Below are 14,876 nucleotides of genomic sequence, written 5' to 3'. Positions count from 1 at the left end.
CAAAAGAAGAAGAGAAGACAACAGGTCGTAGAAAGAAGAAAAGAGAAGAAGAAAAGAGTCGAAGACAAGAGCAGTATGACGACAGGTAAATAAAAATCTTCTCTTTTTATTTTTTATATTCTCCTTGTTCTTAACTGTCTTTTCAAATGAATTGAAAAAATCAAAGAAAAAAAACACTCTGGAGGTACAAATAGTAATATGGGAAGTGCAAATAGAACCCCTAATACATATTCATATCTTGTTTACGTTCCTGATGCTACTTGCACAACCACATACTATGATTAAAGGTTGTGGTGAAGTTTCGTTCTTTTAACTACACATGTTCTTTTGTTTTTAATTTCCAATTAACTATTGTCCCAATTACTTTATTATAATCCAGGATGCCCAAACCGAAGTCACTGAAGGTCCTCAGTTTATGGGACAGGTTCGTTTTCCGCATATCCCTGGTAGTTCGAAAGATTGATGTAAGGGGTGATGCCCTGATCAATATCGGTCGGTTGAATAATCATCAATCGGATTTCAGTGAAATTGGCGGAGCTATGAATGCAGAGAAGTTCAGTGATTTGAGTTTGAATTGGTAATAGACCAATTAAGTCTTTATAACTCTAATAAATTGGCCGAGGTCCGTCCTAGTGGCACTGGTAAATTACCGGAAAAAAAAAACCCAAAAACAGCAGCTCAGACAATGAGATAGAATCCGTATGCAGATCTTGAATCGACCTTGTAAATACTCGCAAGCAGATCACCACAATCTACATTCCCACCCTATTTCTATGCTTGAAGCCAAAAAGCAACTCCACAGTCAACCTGAACACTCCAGTATCAATCTGACCACCAAACACTAGTCTAAGAAAAACGAAGAAAAAATTAGAGAACTTTTTACTCCTTTTTTTCCAAAGAATCATTTTTGCACCTTTCATTTTCAAATCCTAGCAAGAAATTACTTGAACACTTTGCAAGCGTTTCTATTATTGTGCCATGCAGATTCATCAAGGAGAACCTGCATCACCAAGTTTGACAAAGTTCAGTGATGATTACAGGTTCTCTTGTTCACAAGTGAGGAAATGAAACACATATACGCTGGTTCATTGCTTCATGAGACGCATAAAAATTCTTCAGTCAATTTCACTTCCACAAAGAAAAAGTTTAACTGTTTTCCAAAAAGATCAAATCATTCAACAAATATGCATTTTGTAGCCTGGGACCCAAAAACAGAATTAAACATTAACAATCAAACTTCTTAAAAAGTTAATCCATGCCAAGCAATACAGCCAATACCATTTTGTAGCCTGTGACCCAACAACAACAAAAAAAAAACTAAAGAATGTTCAATGGTGCAAAATAGTTTGTAATGTAATTCTTTACGCTAGATGCAACCGTCTTATAAACCGGGGCTGGTGAGACTGGCCTGTCACACCTTCAACCACATCAAACCATCGGAACCTCTTGACCCATTAGGCTAGTACCGAGCTAAACAATAAGCTCATGCAATTGCAAGATGGCAATTGTTCTAACAGATTCTGATCTCAGCCGTATGAGGCTATATAGTCTATTCGAATAAAGCATATTAGAATGCATGCAGCTGAGATAAGCAACTGCACAAGCAAGCATATGACAACGATGTCATCTTAAATAGAGCCAAGTCCATTATTTAAAAATCCAGCAGCTAGATCAAACTTCCAGAAGAGCTCAATATAGCCCCGTACTGATTTACATTATATGTATACTGGATTAAGGCCGACTGAGGATGGACCACCACCAGACGAAGCGTTTTAGATAACCAAATCAGGCTTCGTGTGTATCTACATACTCTCGTTACTGATCATATTAGCTATTTTGGTCCAATAATATGAGTATTGCTAAAAACATTAGACAAAATGTCTAATGACAGTATTAATAATTGACAAGGATGTAAATCTTGGTCAGCAGTGACCATGAATCTTGTGGTCAACCACCCTCAGACATAATATCAACGATTGAAGATGAAAATAGTTACATCTATGCATCAAATCCAATGATGGGTGACCACAAAATCCTTGGTCACCTACTGATCAAAACACAGTTCTCATTACTTCCCCAACAAAACCACTCCATCATAACTACATCAATCCAGACCCAAAAAAGAAACCACATCCATATTACTTGATCAACAAATGCTTAATGTAAACTTAATTCACTTTGTTAAAAAAAAAACTTAATTCACTTTTTGTTTGTTATTTTCCTTCTGAAATCTGGATTGCAAATATCAGTTGAAAAGTGCTAGGGAGAAGAAAAAAAAAAGGGCAAAGCAGGACATATCATTGCATTTCACAAATCAAGAAGAGATATGCCAAACCAGGTCACCCATGACTAAATCGCTAAACAATTCATCTCAGCTAGTGTTTCTATACACAAAGCCCTAAGGTACTAACCCAACTGGTGAGTAAGAAAATCCCCAAGTCAGCTATATTTACGCTACGATCAGCAGTCAAGTCCCATATGTGGACCCCCCCCCCCCCTCTTTATTTTTTTCCCAAAAAACATATTTAAAGAATAGACAGATCCAGAAACTACAAAATCAGATATTGGAACAAGGTGAGTATACATAAAGCTGCATAACAGGTAGCAGATGAATAATTTATAACTTTCCAAAGGTTGAATACTTTTGTAGAGCACAATAATGAACTTTTAAGTTTCAAATTTAATCTAAAAGTACATTATATATCCAACATAAAGCAAAGAAAATAAAATTACACTACTTTAACATATAACAACATAGATAACAAGCATACATACGAGAAATTTGCATTCAGAGAATGCAAAGTTTAGCCTTCGGAATGGGAAGCATACAAGACAATGCAACTAAATTTTAAGTCTAAACATAGAAGGTACAACAAGGGCAACAATTATACACACCTGGGACTGCCATTCCAACAGACCAAACTAGCTTAATGAAGCATCCACTACCCATAAGATACCTCAGTTTAATAATTTAAGAGGACGATTAGCCATAACGAAAGTCTGATATCTATAAACTTCATTTATTTATTTATTTAGTAGGATGGGTAGGAAATTGGATTACTCATATCATTGCGGCGTGACCTAGGGCGACTAATGGTATCCAATGTTGCCCCAATAACTCTTCGACTATATTCGAAATTGTTGCCATTCAAATGTAATCCATTAGATTGGTTATTTACACCAGGAGGAGTGGGCACTGAATAAAAAAGAATGTCTCAGCAAGTTTATGATACGCCATTTGAGTTGACAAAAAATAAGCAAATGAAACGGAAAAAAAAAGATTAAACAAATAACCTGAGGGATAATTTTCTGCATGTGCTGAAACTCTGCAGGGTGTTGATAAGCCCATTGAATTCTGTGAGGTTTCTACATTGCTAATAGGTACAACGGGAGACCTCAGTTTGTTAGAAATATTGGTTGTGGGCATTGCTGTGGATGCAGCATTATTTGAAGCTTTGTCTTGCCCAGAAATCTGTGAAACAATTCTCAAGTGTTAACTTAATATAACAGTACCAACATCTGGTACAAAAACTGTAAAAATCACAGAATGATCGCCATTAGATAATATTAACATCAACACATCGAAAGGGCAAGTATATAACTCATCAGCTTGGTTTGGTGATATCAGATTTTACTCAATGATTCAGACCATTATTTACAAAAAATCAAGCACACTATCCATAAATCCAAAAGGACCACAAAGAAAAAGGCCAAACAGCTAGAGAAAATAAGAATGCAGGTTAACAGAACTTCCATCCAAAAATTTATCTAGGCAGAGAAGATGTTTAACAAAAATACACATATGTTTGTGAGAGACGGTGAGTGAGTTATTGTGTAATGGAATCCATTCACGGAGAACTACTGGAAGGCACAAAATTACCGCAAACTTGAGTGTCCGATTGTAGAGAGTGACAAGACCGGAGAAAAGTTTAACAGCATATTCAGCAATCTCCAGAGTTTCATATTCTGCAAAAGCATAACCTCTAGGCCTATCGGTTTCCTTTTCGTGAGGAATGTGCAGATCAACTACCCTCCCTGCCTGAATTAGAATATCATATAAAACTCTTTCACTCACCCGCTCGTCCAAATTACCTGTTCAATCAACACAGTAACAATGTCAAAAGAAAGAAAAGCTTAGATATGACACACCGAGTACGACTAAGCAGTTTTATCTTGATCTAAACATACTACAAAAAACATATATGACTAAAGTAGTAATGCCATCTTTACCAACATACATAGTAAAAATAATCCTTTTGCATGGAAACAAGAAATTACTTGGGGCAAAAGAACTCAGTAGGCACAGAGGTGGTTTCAAAATCTGATCTTTTTATACTAGAGAGATTCAAAAACTAACCTTTATCTCAAATCAAACCCAAAACCAGACACAAGATAATTTCACAGCTAAAAACCTTACAAATCTATCACAATTATCTCAAAAGCTAAACATATAAGATGAGCAAAGCCTATAGAGAAATAGGAAGGAAGGTTAATTCCAGTCAACTTGCAATCGAAATCAAACAAGCCACGTTTTATTAAGCAATTAAATTCATCAACGAGCTGAATAGTTTGCAACTTTGGAACATTTAAAAGGCATTGAAGCTGAAACCAATTGAAATATAAAAGGGGAGCGGGGGGTGACTGACCTACATAAACGCTGAATTTGGAGTTGGTCGACATACTGAGTTGTTTAGCTGAGATCGGAGACGGAACCCTAAACCGGCAAATCTAAGAGCCAACAAGAACGGCCTTTCAATCCAGAATCCTGATCCTTATTTAAGCCAGGGAGGAGTCCTTCTCTTAATTCCAGCGACGTCGTTTTTTATATTTTGCGGGATCACCGAATGAGATTTGGAGTCGGCTTTACCTGATTACATCCTTTTACCCATATGGATAAATTCGACACGTTTAAATGTTTTCTTTTAAGCTGATAAATATTTTCACTCACAAACAAAAGTCAAGAAAGACCTCTATATGTCACCTGCTACCACATTTTCCCGCCCACCTATCTAAGTAATAAGCATCATGCACAAGGCAACTTCATGATCAACATGAGAGATCTGGACAAGCCTGATATCTTATCAGGATAAGCCTAACATACTTAAAGAAAAAAAAACTAAAAACTATAAATATGAAGCAACATAAAACAAATACAATAATGTCAAAATGGGGTACTTTTATTGATCCAGGTCAGGCCCAAAAGAATGGACCCAAACCACGACATAGGCACATGTCCACCTCCATGAACACAAGAGAACAATTAACCAAAGATTCAGTCGTCATGCTTCACTTCCGATCGCAGCACCAGAGCCTCGACGCTGCCGCCAGTAGCCATCGCATTGCTATCACCTAGATATGTTATAGACAGACAACACCACCTACCAAGACTACCCCCAAACGACAGTGCCAAGATCCGCCCCGGAATGCCAAGCAAACCAACAACACCGCCACTTTCCCATCACGTACCACCACACCATAGATCCCTCGCCTCCACTAAGACCCGACTAGCACCACCTGAAAAACCACCAAAGCAACAACACCGAAACCTGATCACCACAACCACAACCTCAGCATCTCTGACGCAAAATGACCACTTCCCTCTCACAAGCCCCACCAACAAACCACTATGCTAGTTGTCACACGGGCACAGTCGATACCAAATTTTTTTCCCTATGTGATGGCGCTAAGCAGCCTACACTACCTAGCCAGCCTACCCACTTCTCTCACTCTATTATCTATTGCACAACGGAAAATATCTAATAAGCGACAATATACATACAAGCCACACACACACACAACACAAGTGTTTATGGGAATTCGCTCCTAACCTTTAACTCATTTAAAGGATCAAGAAGATTACAACGAGTACAAAGAGTGTTTTCAATCTTGGTCTACCCAAACCCAATCTGTCTAGCCACTCACTTAGTGCACCTATACTAATCACTCAACCTAAGGGTATAATGAGGATACAATAAGGCTTACCGCCTTCACAATTCCGACATGCCTAGCTCTCTATTATGTTTCCCTCACCCTTACAATTTTTCTCTCATTACTTCTGTTCTCACACTCTCGATTGTGATTATCTCTCACAACTTTCTCTTCTTATCAATGACAACCCCATTGGCCTAGGTTATGTTGCACTACAATTGTGCATGGCGGTTGACACCCCCAACCGCCCTAGGGTGATGTGGCAGCCTGCATGCATGCCAAACAAGCATAATAACTTCCATGACACAGCTCACTAACCTCACTACCTTGCATGAGGAATTGCTTGTCCTATCTTCAAGCAGGAGTAACCACCTTGCATGAGTAACCACCCGCTAACTTGGATAACTGCCCACTGCTTGGTAACTACCTCGGATAACTTCCCACTCCTTGGTAACTTCCTTGCATGCTTGATAACCGCCCACTACTTGCTTGGTAACCGCCCACTACTTGTGAACTGCCTAGTAACTACCGTGTATGATTCATGTATGCCCCTGCATGTCTAGTGTCGCAGCCCCTGTCGTCGACCTGCATGCACGATGCGCGCGCATGCTTGCTTGCTTGCTGCATGTGCTTGCCTGCCACTGTACCCTTCCATGTGTGTTGTTGTCTTGTATCACGCATATGATCAGTGCTAGCGAGGCTAATATCTAGCCTATAGGTCTGCTTATGCTCCGTGCTAGCGAGGCTAATATCCAGTCAACTGCCTGCCTAGTGCTTGTCGAGGTCTGCTAGCGAGGCTAATCTCCCTGCCGTGTTAGATCTGCCCACTTCCTTACTGGCGAGGTAAATATCTAGTCTACAGGTCTGCTAGCGAGGCTAATCTCCAGCCCAACTCTTGCACTTGTCTCCGGATCTGCCTTGCATGCTAGCGAGGCTAATATGCCTGCATCTGTCGAGGCTAATAACTCTGCATCCATTGCGTTGCTTGGCACCTAACTCTGTGCTTGTTAGGCTCCTGCTAGTGAGGCTAATACTCAGCCAACCACCGTGCTAGCGAGGCTAATACCTCAATTACTGATCTGCCTTACTTCTTGCATGTATTTCCTTACATGTGTGAGCCTCGGTGAGGCACGATCTAAGACTCATGACATGCCCAGCCTATCAGGCTCTAAGATTGTAACACTAGGCCACAACTCCCATTCAACAACAGTGTCATAGATGTGTCGTCAGACGGAGGCACAAAGCCGAGAGAGAAAAACGTAGAGCAGCTAGGGTTTTTTTTAGCAAAATTAATCTTTCTTGACACGTTTAAATGTTGTTATTTACAGGCAAAAAGAAATTAGAAAATACACGGTGAGAAATTGAGAATATCCTTCTTTCCGTAAGGTAATTTACCCAACGATTTTAGTATTCATGGTAATTTTTGGGTACCCACTTTGGGTTCAAGACGAAAAAAGAGCAGGATTTACTGGGATTGATTAGATGACATTGAGTTATTGACATTGGTCTTAAAGACTCAAACCTCTCCAACTTTCATCCACACTTCCAACAGTTGGAAGTCACTAATCATTTCAACTTGTTCCCTCGGCTTCAGCATCGTGTTTATAACTGATTTGAGGTTCAGCTGTTTTATGAGCGTTTCTAGAAGACCAAGTGTTCACCAGCATCTAATTCCTCAGAACAGAATAAAAACTAACCGGGGAACTTGTTTCCAGATTTCATGTTAGTCCACTGAATATACAGCAAATCTGATTATCAGATGACAAGAGAAATGCAGCAGTGTATAGTTAATTGGTATAGATTGGATAAATACATGAGAGAAAGAAAAATTGTACAAAATATTAGAGATTAAGCTATCTGTCAAATTCTGTCAAATTAGTGACTACTACTATTTCAATATATAGAGATGAACCAGTTATGGCATACTAATTCATCACTCCAACTAAAATAGCTTGTATCTGCATTATATGTGGCATCAAAAGTTTGGTGCAAATGGAAACAAAGAGTGCTCCATGTCCACAGAACACACAAAGCCAATCTCAAAAACCAACTGTTTAAGATCCATCGCAGTAGAATTATACTAATGTAGCCTCAACCCTTCGATGTCTTGACCAAGTACTTGAGTATTCTACTTCCAGGAGTAAGAATATGAAAAGTTTTTTGTTTTCCTTGAAATTATACATCTCATTGAGCACCACCTGAAGAAAAGCAAGGTATGCTTGTCACCAATTCAATACTCCCATAGTTTCCCAGTTGGTGCTACGAATGCATTCATCTGTATCGACTCTAGAATCAATGACTAAGGACAGCACAAAATGGGACGACGTCTACCACATGTAAATTGCACACCGCATCCCACTATTGTTACAGTTAGGACAATTTAGCATCCAATGGTACAAGTATGGACTACATCCATACCTTTATTGGTTTACTAAATTACTGTATAAGGCCAGGCCATTATCTTCAAGCGGAGCGCGACACAATTAATTGTCATACAAATCTGCCAAGAGAGCAAAAAATGATTACTTAAAGTTCTCTTCAATAGCACACCCGTCCACATTGTATAAAAGTACAATTTCTATAGTACAAGCCTGCAAATTACTGTTAGCATATAAGACTAGAATACTAGTTACACATGCTTTTCCTATATATCATTCTCGCGTATACATAAGCAACAGACAATCTAGATTACTATAAACATAAAACTACTGCAAGTAATATAGATTACTTAAACTTAGGAAATTTGCTCAAATGCACTCTCAATCATGCTCCTAAAATAACAAAATCACTAGTCCTACATGTAAGTAGAAAGAAAGTAGCTCTAAAGCATTAAGACAACTTATTATTCTTGTCAAACTTATTTCTTCCCAAACTATAACCATTGTTGGAGCACAATTTGAAAACAAACTCCTGATTAAGTTTGTACTATTACTTTTAATAACAAAAATAAGAGTCTGAGTTTGTATTATCAACGGAAACAATGAGCACCAAGTCTACCAAATATAGCATGCATGGAATGACAGTGATGGCCATTATCATATTTTTTTTGCATAACATTACTTATTTGTAACCCAAAGTTCCAGGTAAAGGTCAGCAATGCATGCAAGTACATCTACAGTATTTGTATTCAACTTTCTGTTGAGTACGCTGATGCTGGCAGATTAAGAGCTAATTAATCAATAAAGACACTAGAGGGATCAAGGCTCACCTTTCTGTATAAATGAGGAAAGAGAGCTCTAGAAAGTAATTACTGACCATTCTGCACTCATTTCCAACCATAGTATCAACATTTCCTCAATTTCTGTTTTTTTTAATTGGCCACAACTGGATCCCTAAATTTCTGCAAATCCTACAGTTCTTCAAGGGTGCAGGTTCTAGTACTAGTACCACTAGTTTCCCCTTTAACTCCAGTCATTAATTGATTTAACTCTTGCATATCTTGCTCGTATATCAGATGTACCCCACACTCCTTCACCTTCAGACCTGGCCCTTTGATTTCATATAAGAACTGGAGCTCATTGCAACTGTTCCACCAATCTGTTCCAAAGTATTTATCACGGGACACATAGAATATCCAAAGGTGATCTGACTCAACCTGGCAAAATTGTTCGTTAAAGCGAAATGCAGGCTGTTTGCCGTATACTTGTAATTCTCTTCCATTGAGCTTCAGACAACATACAAGATGATGAGTAGCCTTAAAAGTCTTGAACCAACGGATATCAAGATCATCAACCTGACCATGCTCATGGAGGACAAAAACAGCACACAAAACAAATCCCATAAAGCCACTCTTATTCCCACCTGGAAGGGGGTCTATAGTTAATGAACTCCCAAAAGTTCGATGATCTAACCATTCAGGAATTCTACTACCAGGAATAACAATTTGAAAAGTTTCTGTCGCACTAGAAATTCCCTGTCATCAAAATTAGGTATGTGATTGATCTGAAATTTGATACGAGCAATAACACACAAGAGACAGACAGACAGACAGACAGACAGAGAGGGAGAGGGAAAGAGAGAAGGCCAGTACCTGATTAAGGAAAATCCTCAGCATTTCAAATGCTATGTTAGTGCATCCCTGGTTGTCATTTAGTTTGAAGCAGCTGATGAAATTGAAATATGATCTCTCCAATCTATTAAAATTGGACAAATCAAACAGCATTTTGAGTGCAGAACAACCATCGGCCCTCACATCCAATTTACTATTTGATGGAAGGTTTGACAACTCTTGAAGTGTCTTGCAATTCTCCAAGTTAATGTTCTGAAGGTTAAAACAGGACCTGATGCTTGGAGGAAGCTTAACAATATTATTTCCACTCAGATTTAGTGCCACTAAGGAGGGAAAACAGGCAAAGTTGGCAAATGCAGCGTCACCAAGATTGCAGCCACTTAAGTTTAGATCTGTTAGATTCCATAGGCCAGATAGTGGCAACTGGATACTCATCGATGTGTTTGTGTTTTGATCTGTAGAATAACACAGATCAGAATCATCAGATATAGGCAGCTCCAAACTCATTGGTTCGATATCCGCTTCTTTCACCAATCTAAAAAGCAAGGACCATGCGAAATATTTCCCAACAACTTCACAACCACGTTTAATAAGATGATTTACAGAAGTTCTAATTGCACCACTCTCTCTGGCACTAGCCTGATTGCCAAGTTTCAAACATCCAGAAAGATTAAGCTTTTCAAGAGACTTCAATCTACTAATGGTGCTTGGAAGGGATAGAAGATCTCTGCAGTTGCTCAGATTCAGGGAAATAAGGCCACTCAGGCATCCAACTGATATGGGCAGTGTGTAAATGGCAGTCCCATCAAGATACAGCTCAGACAAACGCTCCATATTTTCAGCGAACTCAGGAATCTGTTTAACTTTTGAGCAGTTAGAAAGAATGAAGGTTCTGAGAGAATCCATGCCAATCCTACTTGGCAGACTCACGAGACTCTTGCAATCTTTAAGATTCAATACAGTAAGCTTCTTGAGTTGTCCAAAGGACTGATGGAGTTCTACCAAAGAGTTACATCCTTCAAGATCTAAAGTCTCAAGATTTTGAACACCTGTGAGGTCTGGGGACTGGATAAGTTTTTGAGAATGGCGTAGTTTGATGAACTTTAACTTGTCAAAATTCTGTTCAAAACATGTATAAGCAATCAGTAACATTATAAGGCACAAGATAAACAACCTTTCTAATACAAACAATCATGAGTCTATCAACCACCAATCGTACCTTTGCTCCTATCCAGAGTTGCTCAATGTTGATGTGGCACAAGCTAAGTTCAGTAAGTTCATCTGATTCAAAATTTTGTGGGAGAGACCTTAACGGACATCCAGGCCATTCCAGGAGTTTCAAGGAATTAGAAAGACAAGTGAGGCCTTCCGGAAGGTCCACATTACGAATATGAAGAAGACTAAGTTGAGACAAATTTGAAAAGGCTTCTGGATTCCACTGAGCCACTTCTGACTCAGGCAACTCCATTACCATGCCTTGGATTTTTTTCGTTCCCTAATCAATAAAAAAACAGAATAAAAAGTGAAGTCTAATGTACAAAAGTGCTGCTGAACCAAAACATATACTTGAATAAACTAAATTTGCCTATATTTATCTTCTTCTCTACATAATCAAGCTATTACCTCATTTTTCTTCAACACATGGTGGATGTCTATATGAGACCATAATCTACTCCTTTTGCCTGGCTCTGTAGGAGACTGTCGACGAACTACTTCCTGGCCCATCTCTTGTAGCAAATCATGCATGGACACTTCATTGTCAGAGATAGTTATGAGAGATCTTTCAGCCAGAACACTTAAACCAATGACAGGGTTCAGATCACAATAGTCTAGTATTTGTGTCACACGGTCCCTATCTTTCCCCTTGTAAAAACAAGCAATGTTTAGGAATATTTCTGTCTTTTACTTCTTCCAGTCCATCATAACTGATCTTAAGCACATCGATAATGCCTTTATGTGGTGAAGTCTTTAGCCTTTCAAGTGCACTTTCCCATTCCTTGGTGCTTCTACCAAACAGATAAGAACCTAAAACCACAAGAGCCAATGGTAGGCCCTGAGCATACTGTAAAATCAGGCTGCACAACTCCAAATAATCATCTGGCGGCAAGCTTTTCTTGAAAGCCTTCAAGCTCAATAGTTGAGTAGCTTCAGCACCATCTAGCCCAGTAGCCTTGTATGTAGCGTCAACTTGATTTGCCTGTAGCAAATGAATATCTGGGGTGGTAACAAGAATTCTGCTCCCTGGACCAAACCAGTCGCGACTTCCCGCCAATTTCTCTAAGTGAGTGGTGTGAACCGCATCATCAATAACAACAAGCACCTTTCTTTTACATAACCGCCTTTTGGTCATAGTAGCTCCTTCATATTCATTCTGTATATCAATTTTCTTCCCCAAGATAGTGAAAAGAAGTTGTTCTTGTAGAGAAACTAGGCCATCCTTTATGGACCTTTCTCTAACATTGGAAAGAAAGCACCTTCCATCATAGTCCTGACAAATTTCATCATGTATAGCTAGAGCAAGTGTTGTCTTGCCTACTCCTCGCATGCCGTGGATCCCTATAACACGTACACCATCAAACTGTGGACGTATATAATTGTGCAACAAATCAGCAATGCGGGAATCCATTCCTATGAAGCCCTTGTCAGCACTTGAAGAGAACATCAGATGAGTTAACTTGTCAAATACTTTAGCAACAATGTTGTCCATCAATTCTGCATCAGTACTGGGAAGAAAGAAAGAAAATAGATACAATGCTGAGTTAGCAAGTAACATGTCGAACAAAAGTAGAATAAAGATTCTACCATTTAGGCACAATGTAGTTAGATTAAATGTTAATCCATCTATCAATCAAGAGTTTTGACTGGAACTCTGATTGCAATCTGACTATACATGCTTTTGGATTATCATTTTCTCTCAGTTCACAAAAGAGAAGTGAAATTATCATAACTCAGAAACACCAAAATAATCATCAGAAATAATTTAAACTTCGATTAATATCAGAATATATATGCAGGAAGGAAGGAGAATCAAGTACCTGTAATTCTTGGAATCCCAGCCAGAGAGATTGGCGAGCTGTGTCAAAGCAGCTCTCCACTCCATGAACTTTTCCTCATTCGCCTCATATACATCTTCGTGCTCCGTTACTTCCACCTGGAAGTTCTTTCGTAGCTGAAACTTTCCCCTCTGGTGCCGCACATCAGAAGGATCCACGTTGTAGAAGACCGGAGTGACAATTTGCCCCAGCTCTTTCCTGCACTGCATTATCTTGACGACTTCGTCCAAGCACCAAGAAGAAGAAGCGGAATTCGGTGAGAGAATCACAAGGGCGGACCGTGACTCCTCAATTGCCGTAAACAGGTCGCTGATGCTATCTCCTTTCTGCAGTTCATCGGAATCTATAAAAGTCTCAATTCCCTTCTGCCTTAATGCCTCATACAAAAAGGCGGTGAAAGTCGCACGGGTCTCTTCCCCTCTGAAGCTAATAAACACATCGTACTTCCATCGTCGACGAGGAGACGAAGTTGATGCCATTGTCGTTAATGCCCACCAGCCAAAACTGTTTGTTGACTGAGACCTAGTCTTCTTCAATGCATCTAAACACAAATGATTGCAATTATGGTCGGTCATGAAACGGACTAGAATCCTCTGCTCATATCTCTCTCCTCATATTGTCCCGTGAATGAATGAATCTGGTCCGTCCATCCTAATCATGTACGCAGGATCTTCCTTGCAAGTTGCAATCAAACCATGTGATGAGGAGAGGCTTAATTATTCGCGGTCGCACACTTTCTTTTTTTGCAATCAGTAACTTTTTTCTTTTTTTTTGAAAAGGCAATCAGTAACCTTAGTTACCTTACAAAGAGTCAAAGACAACAGAAGCAAACCAAGAAGAGAGGGAGAGTATTTTACAACAGAATGTTACAATCAAGTTAATGTTTAATTGGTTCACAAATGTAAGAGGGTGTTTTGAAGGGGTGCGACTAGGCCCAAAGTAAATTGAGGAAAGATCCAAGAATGGTCTTTTTGTGACGGACTTGGCCGTAGCAGCAGCAAATCAATAAACAATAAGAGAGCTTACCGGAAGTATGATAAGAGAGCTAGATACTTGTGAGTTCAATAGAGATGAGATTGCATGATTGAGGTGATGATTGAAGCAAGGTGGAGGATGGTTTAGGACTTTAGGTAAGAGAGATGAAGCATGATCTCTCGATTGGGGTGTAACAACAAATATCCCCCTCTTTATAGTGAAGCTAGGAAGGGGATGGGAACCACAAGGACTGATGGGTTTTGGGGTTCATCTTCATCTCGTCGGAGAGATTTGTTCAGTGTATAGGGGCGATGGTGACAGAGAAATAGGCTGGCGTTGCTCAGGTCTTAGTTTTCAGAGCTCCCTAAATGACGCTAAAATAGGATACAAGAGGCAGGAAATCGAATAGATCTTGAAGGATACGAGCATGATTATTTCTTCCGGATTCACTGGTGCTGCCGGAATTGGCTGATTATGAGTCTCAACAGCAAAAAGGGTGGAACATGTTTGCCAAATCAGGAAGAAGCAGTTGAAATGGGTATAGGCCATGGGTCATATGATGAGTCTTTGGTCAGAAATGGGCTTTTACTTTATTTGATTGAAATCATTTTCTCTACTAGCCCAATATCAAATTTAAAAGTCACATAATACATGAATTTTGGTTCCCAATTCCAAAATTTGTTTACATACTTCATTTCGATAATGGGCCTCACAAGATCCGTTACCTTCCAAACCACAACACCTCGTGTAAGCCCCAAAGCATAGCTTGGGTCTACGAGAATAACATAACGTGCTTTAATCTACGCTTGGCTTAATATTAAACTTGGCGTGACTTTAGGACTGTTGATCCGGATTTTTGTACGCCGGGCCTCGGTTTTGAGCCGGTGAAAAAAGAGGTATCAACAACAAAT

The 14,876-nt window shown here is 39.3% G+C and overlaps 2 protein-coding genes across 3 annotated transcripts; both read right to left on the bottom strand.

Annotated features, from left to right (window-relative positions):
• Positions 1-491: 491 nt before the first annotated feature.
• Positions 492-4,783, bottom strand: LOC126783481 (protein HSH49). Of its 2 annotated transcripts, none has more exons than XM_050508958.1 (4): positions 4,647-4,783; positions 3,881-4,092; positions 3,295-3,472; positions 492-1,000 (listed from the first exon to the last, which is right to left on the bottom strand). In XM_050508958.1, exons 1-4 carry the CDS (start codon positions 4,678-4,680, stop codon positions 990-992), a joined length of 435 nt encoding a protein of 144 aa, XP_050364915.1. In that variant the 5' UTR covers positions 4,681-4,783; the 3' UTR covers positions 492-989. The 2 variants fall into 2 exon arrangements, with proteins under 2 accessions (XP_050364915.1, XP_050364914.1); XM_050508957.1 differs by lacking the exon at positions 492-1,000 and adding an exon at positions 2,839-3,196.
• A 4,320-nt stretch (positions 4,784-9,103) lies between these two features.
• Positions 9,104-13,469, bottom strand: LOC126785326 (TMV resistance protein N-like). The gene is given in 6 exon segments (XM_050510973.1): positions 9,104-9,841; positions 9,959-11,056; positions 11,157-11,432; positions 11,561-11,831; positions 11,833-12,660; positions 12,973-13,469. Coding segments are annotated over 6 exon segments (3,534 nt in total). The 3' UTR covers positions 9,104-9,277.
• Between the last annotated feature and the right edge of the window lie 1,407 nt (positions 13,470-14,876).

Source organism: Argentina anserina, chromosome 2, assembly GCF_933775445.1.
Source record: "Argentina anserina chromosome 2, drPotAnse1.1, whole genome shotgun sequence".
Lineage (NCBI taxonomy): Eukaryota > Viridiplantae > Streptophyta > Magnoliopsida > Rosales > Rosaceae > Argentina > Argentina anserina.
Note: the sequence above shows the minus strand (reverse complement) of the source record. Positions and strands in the feature narration are given on the sequence as shown.

Coding starts and splice junctions, on each gene's coding strand:
- LOC126783481 (XM_050508957.1), bottom strand. CDS start 4,680: ATGTCGACCAACTCCAAATTCAGCGTTTATGTAG. Junction 3,473..3,880: donor ATCGGACACTCAAGTTTGCG/GTAATTTTGTGC, acceptor ATTGTTTCACAG/ATTTCTGGGCAAGACAAAGC. Junction 3,197..3,294: donor TGCAGAAAATTATCCCTCAG/GTTATTTGTTTA, acceptor TTTTTTATTCAG/TGCCCACTCCTCCTGGTGTA.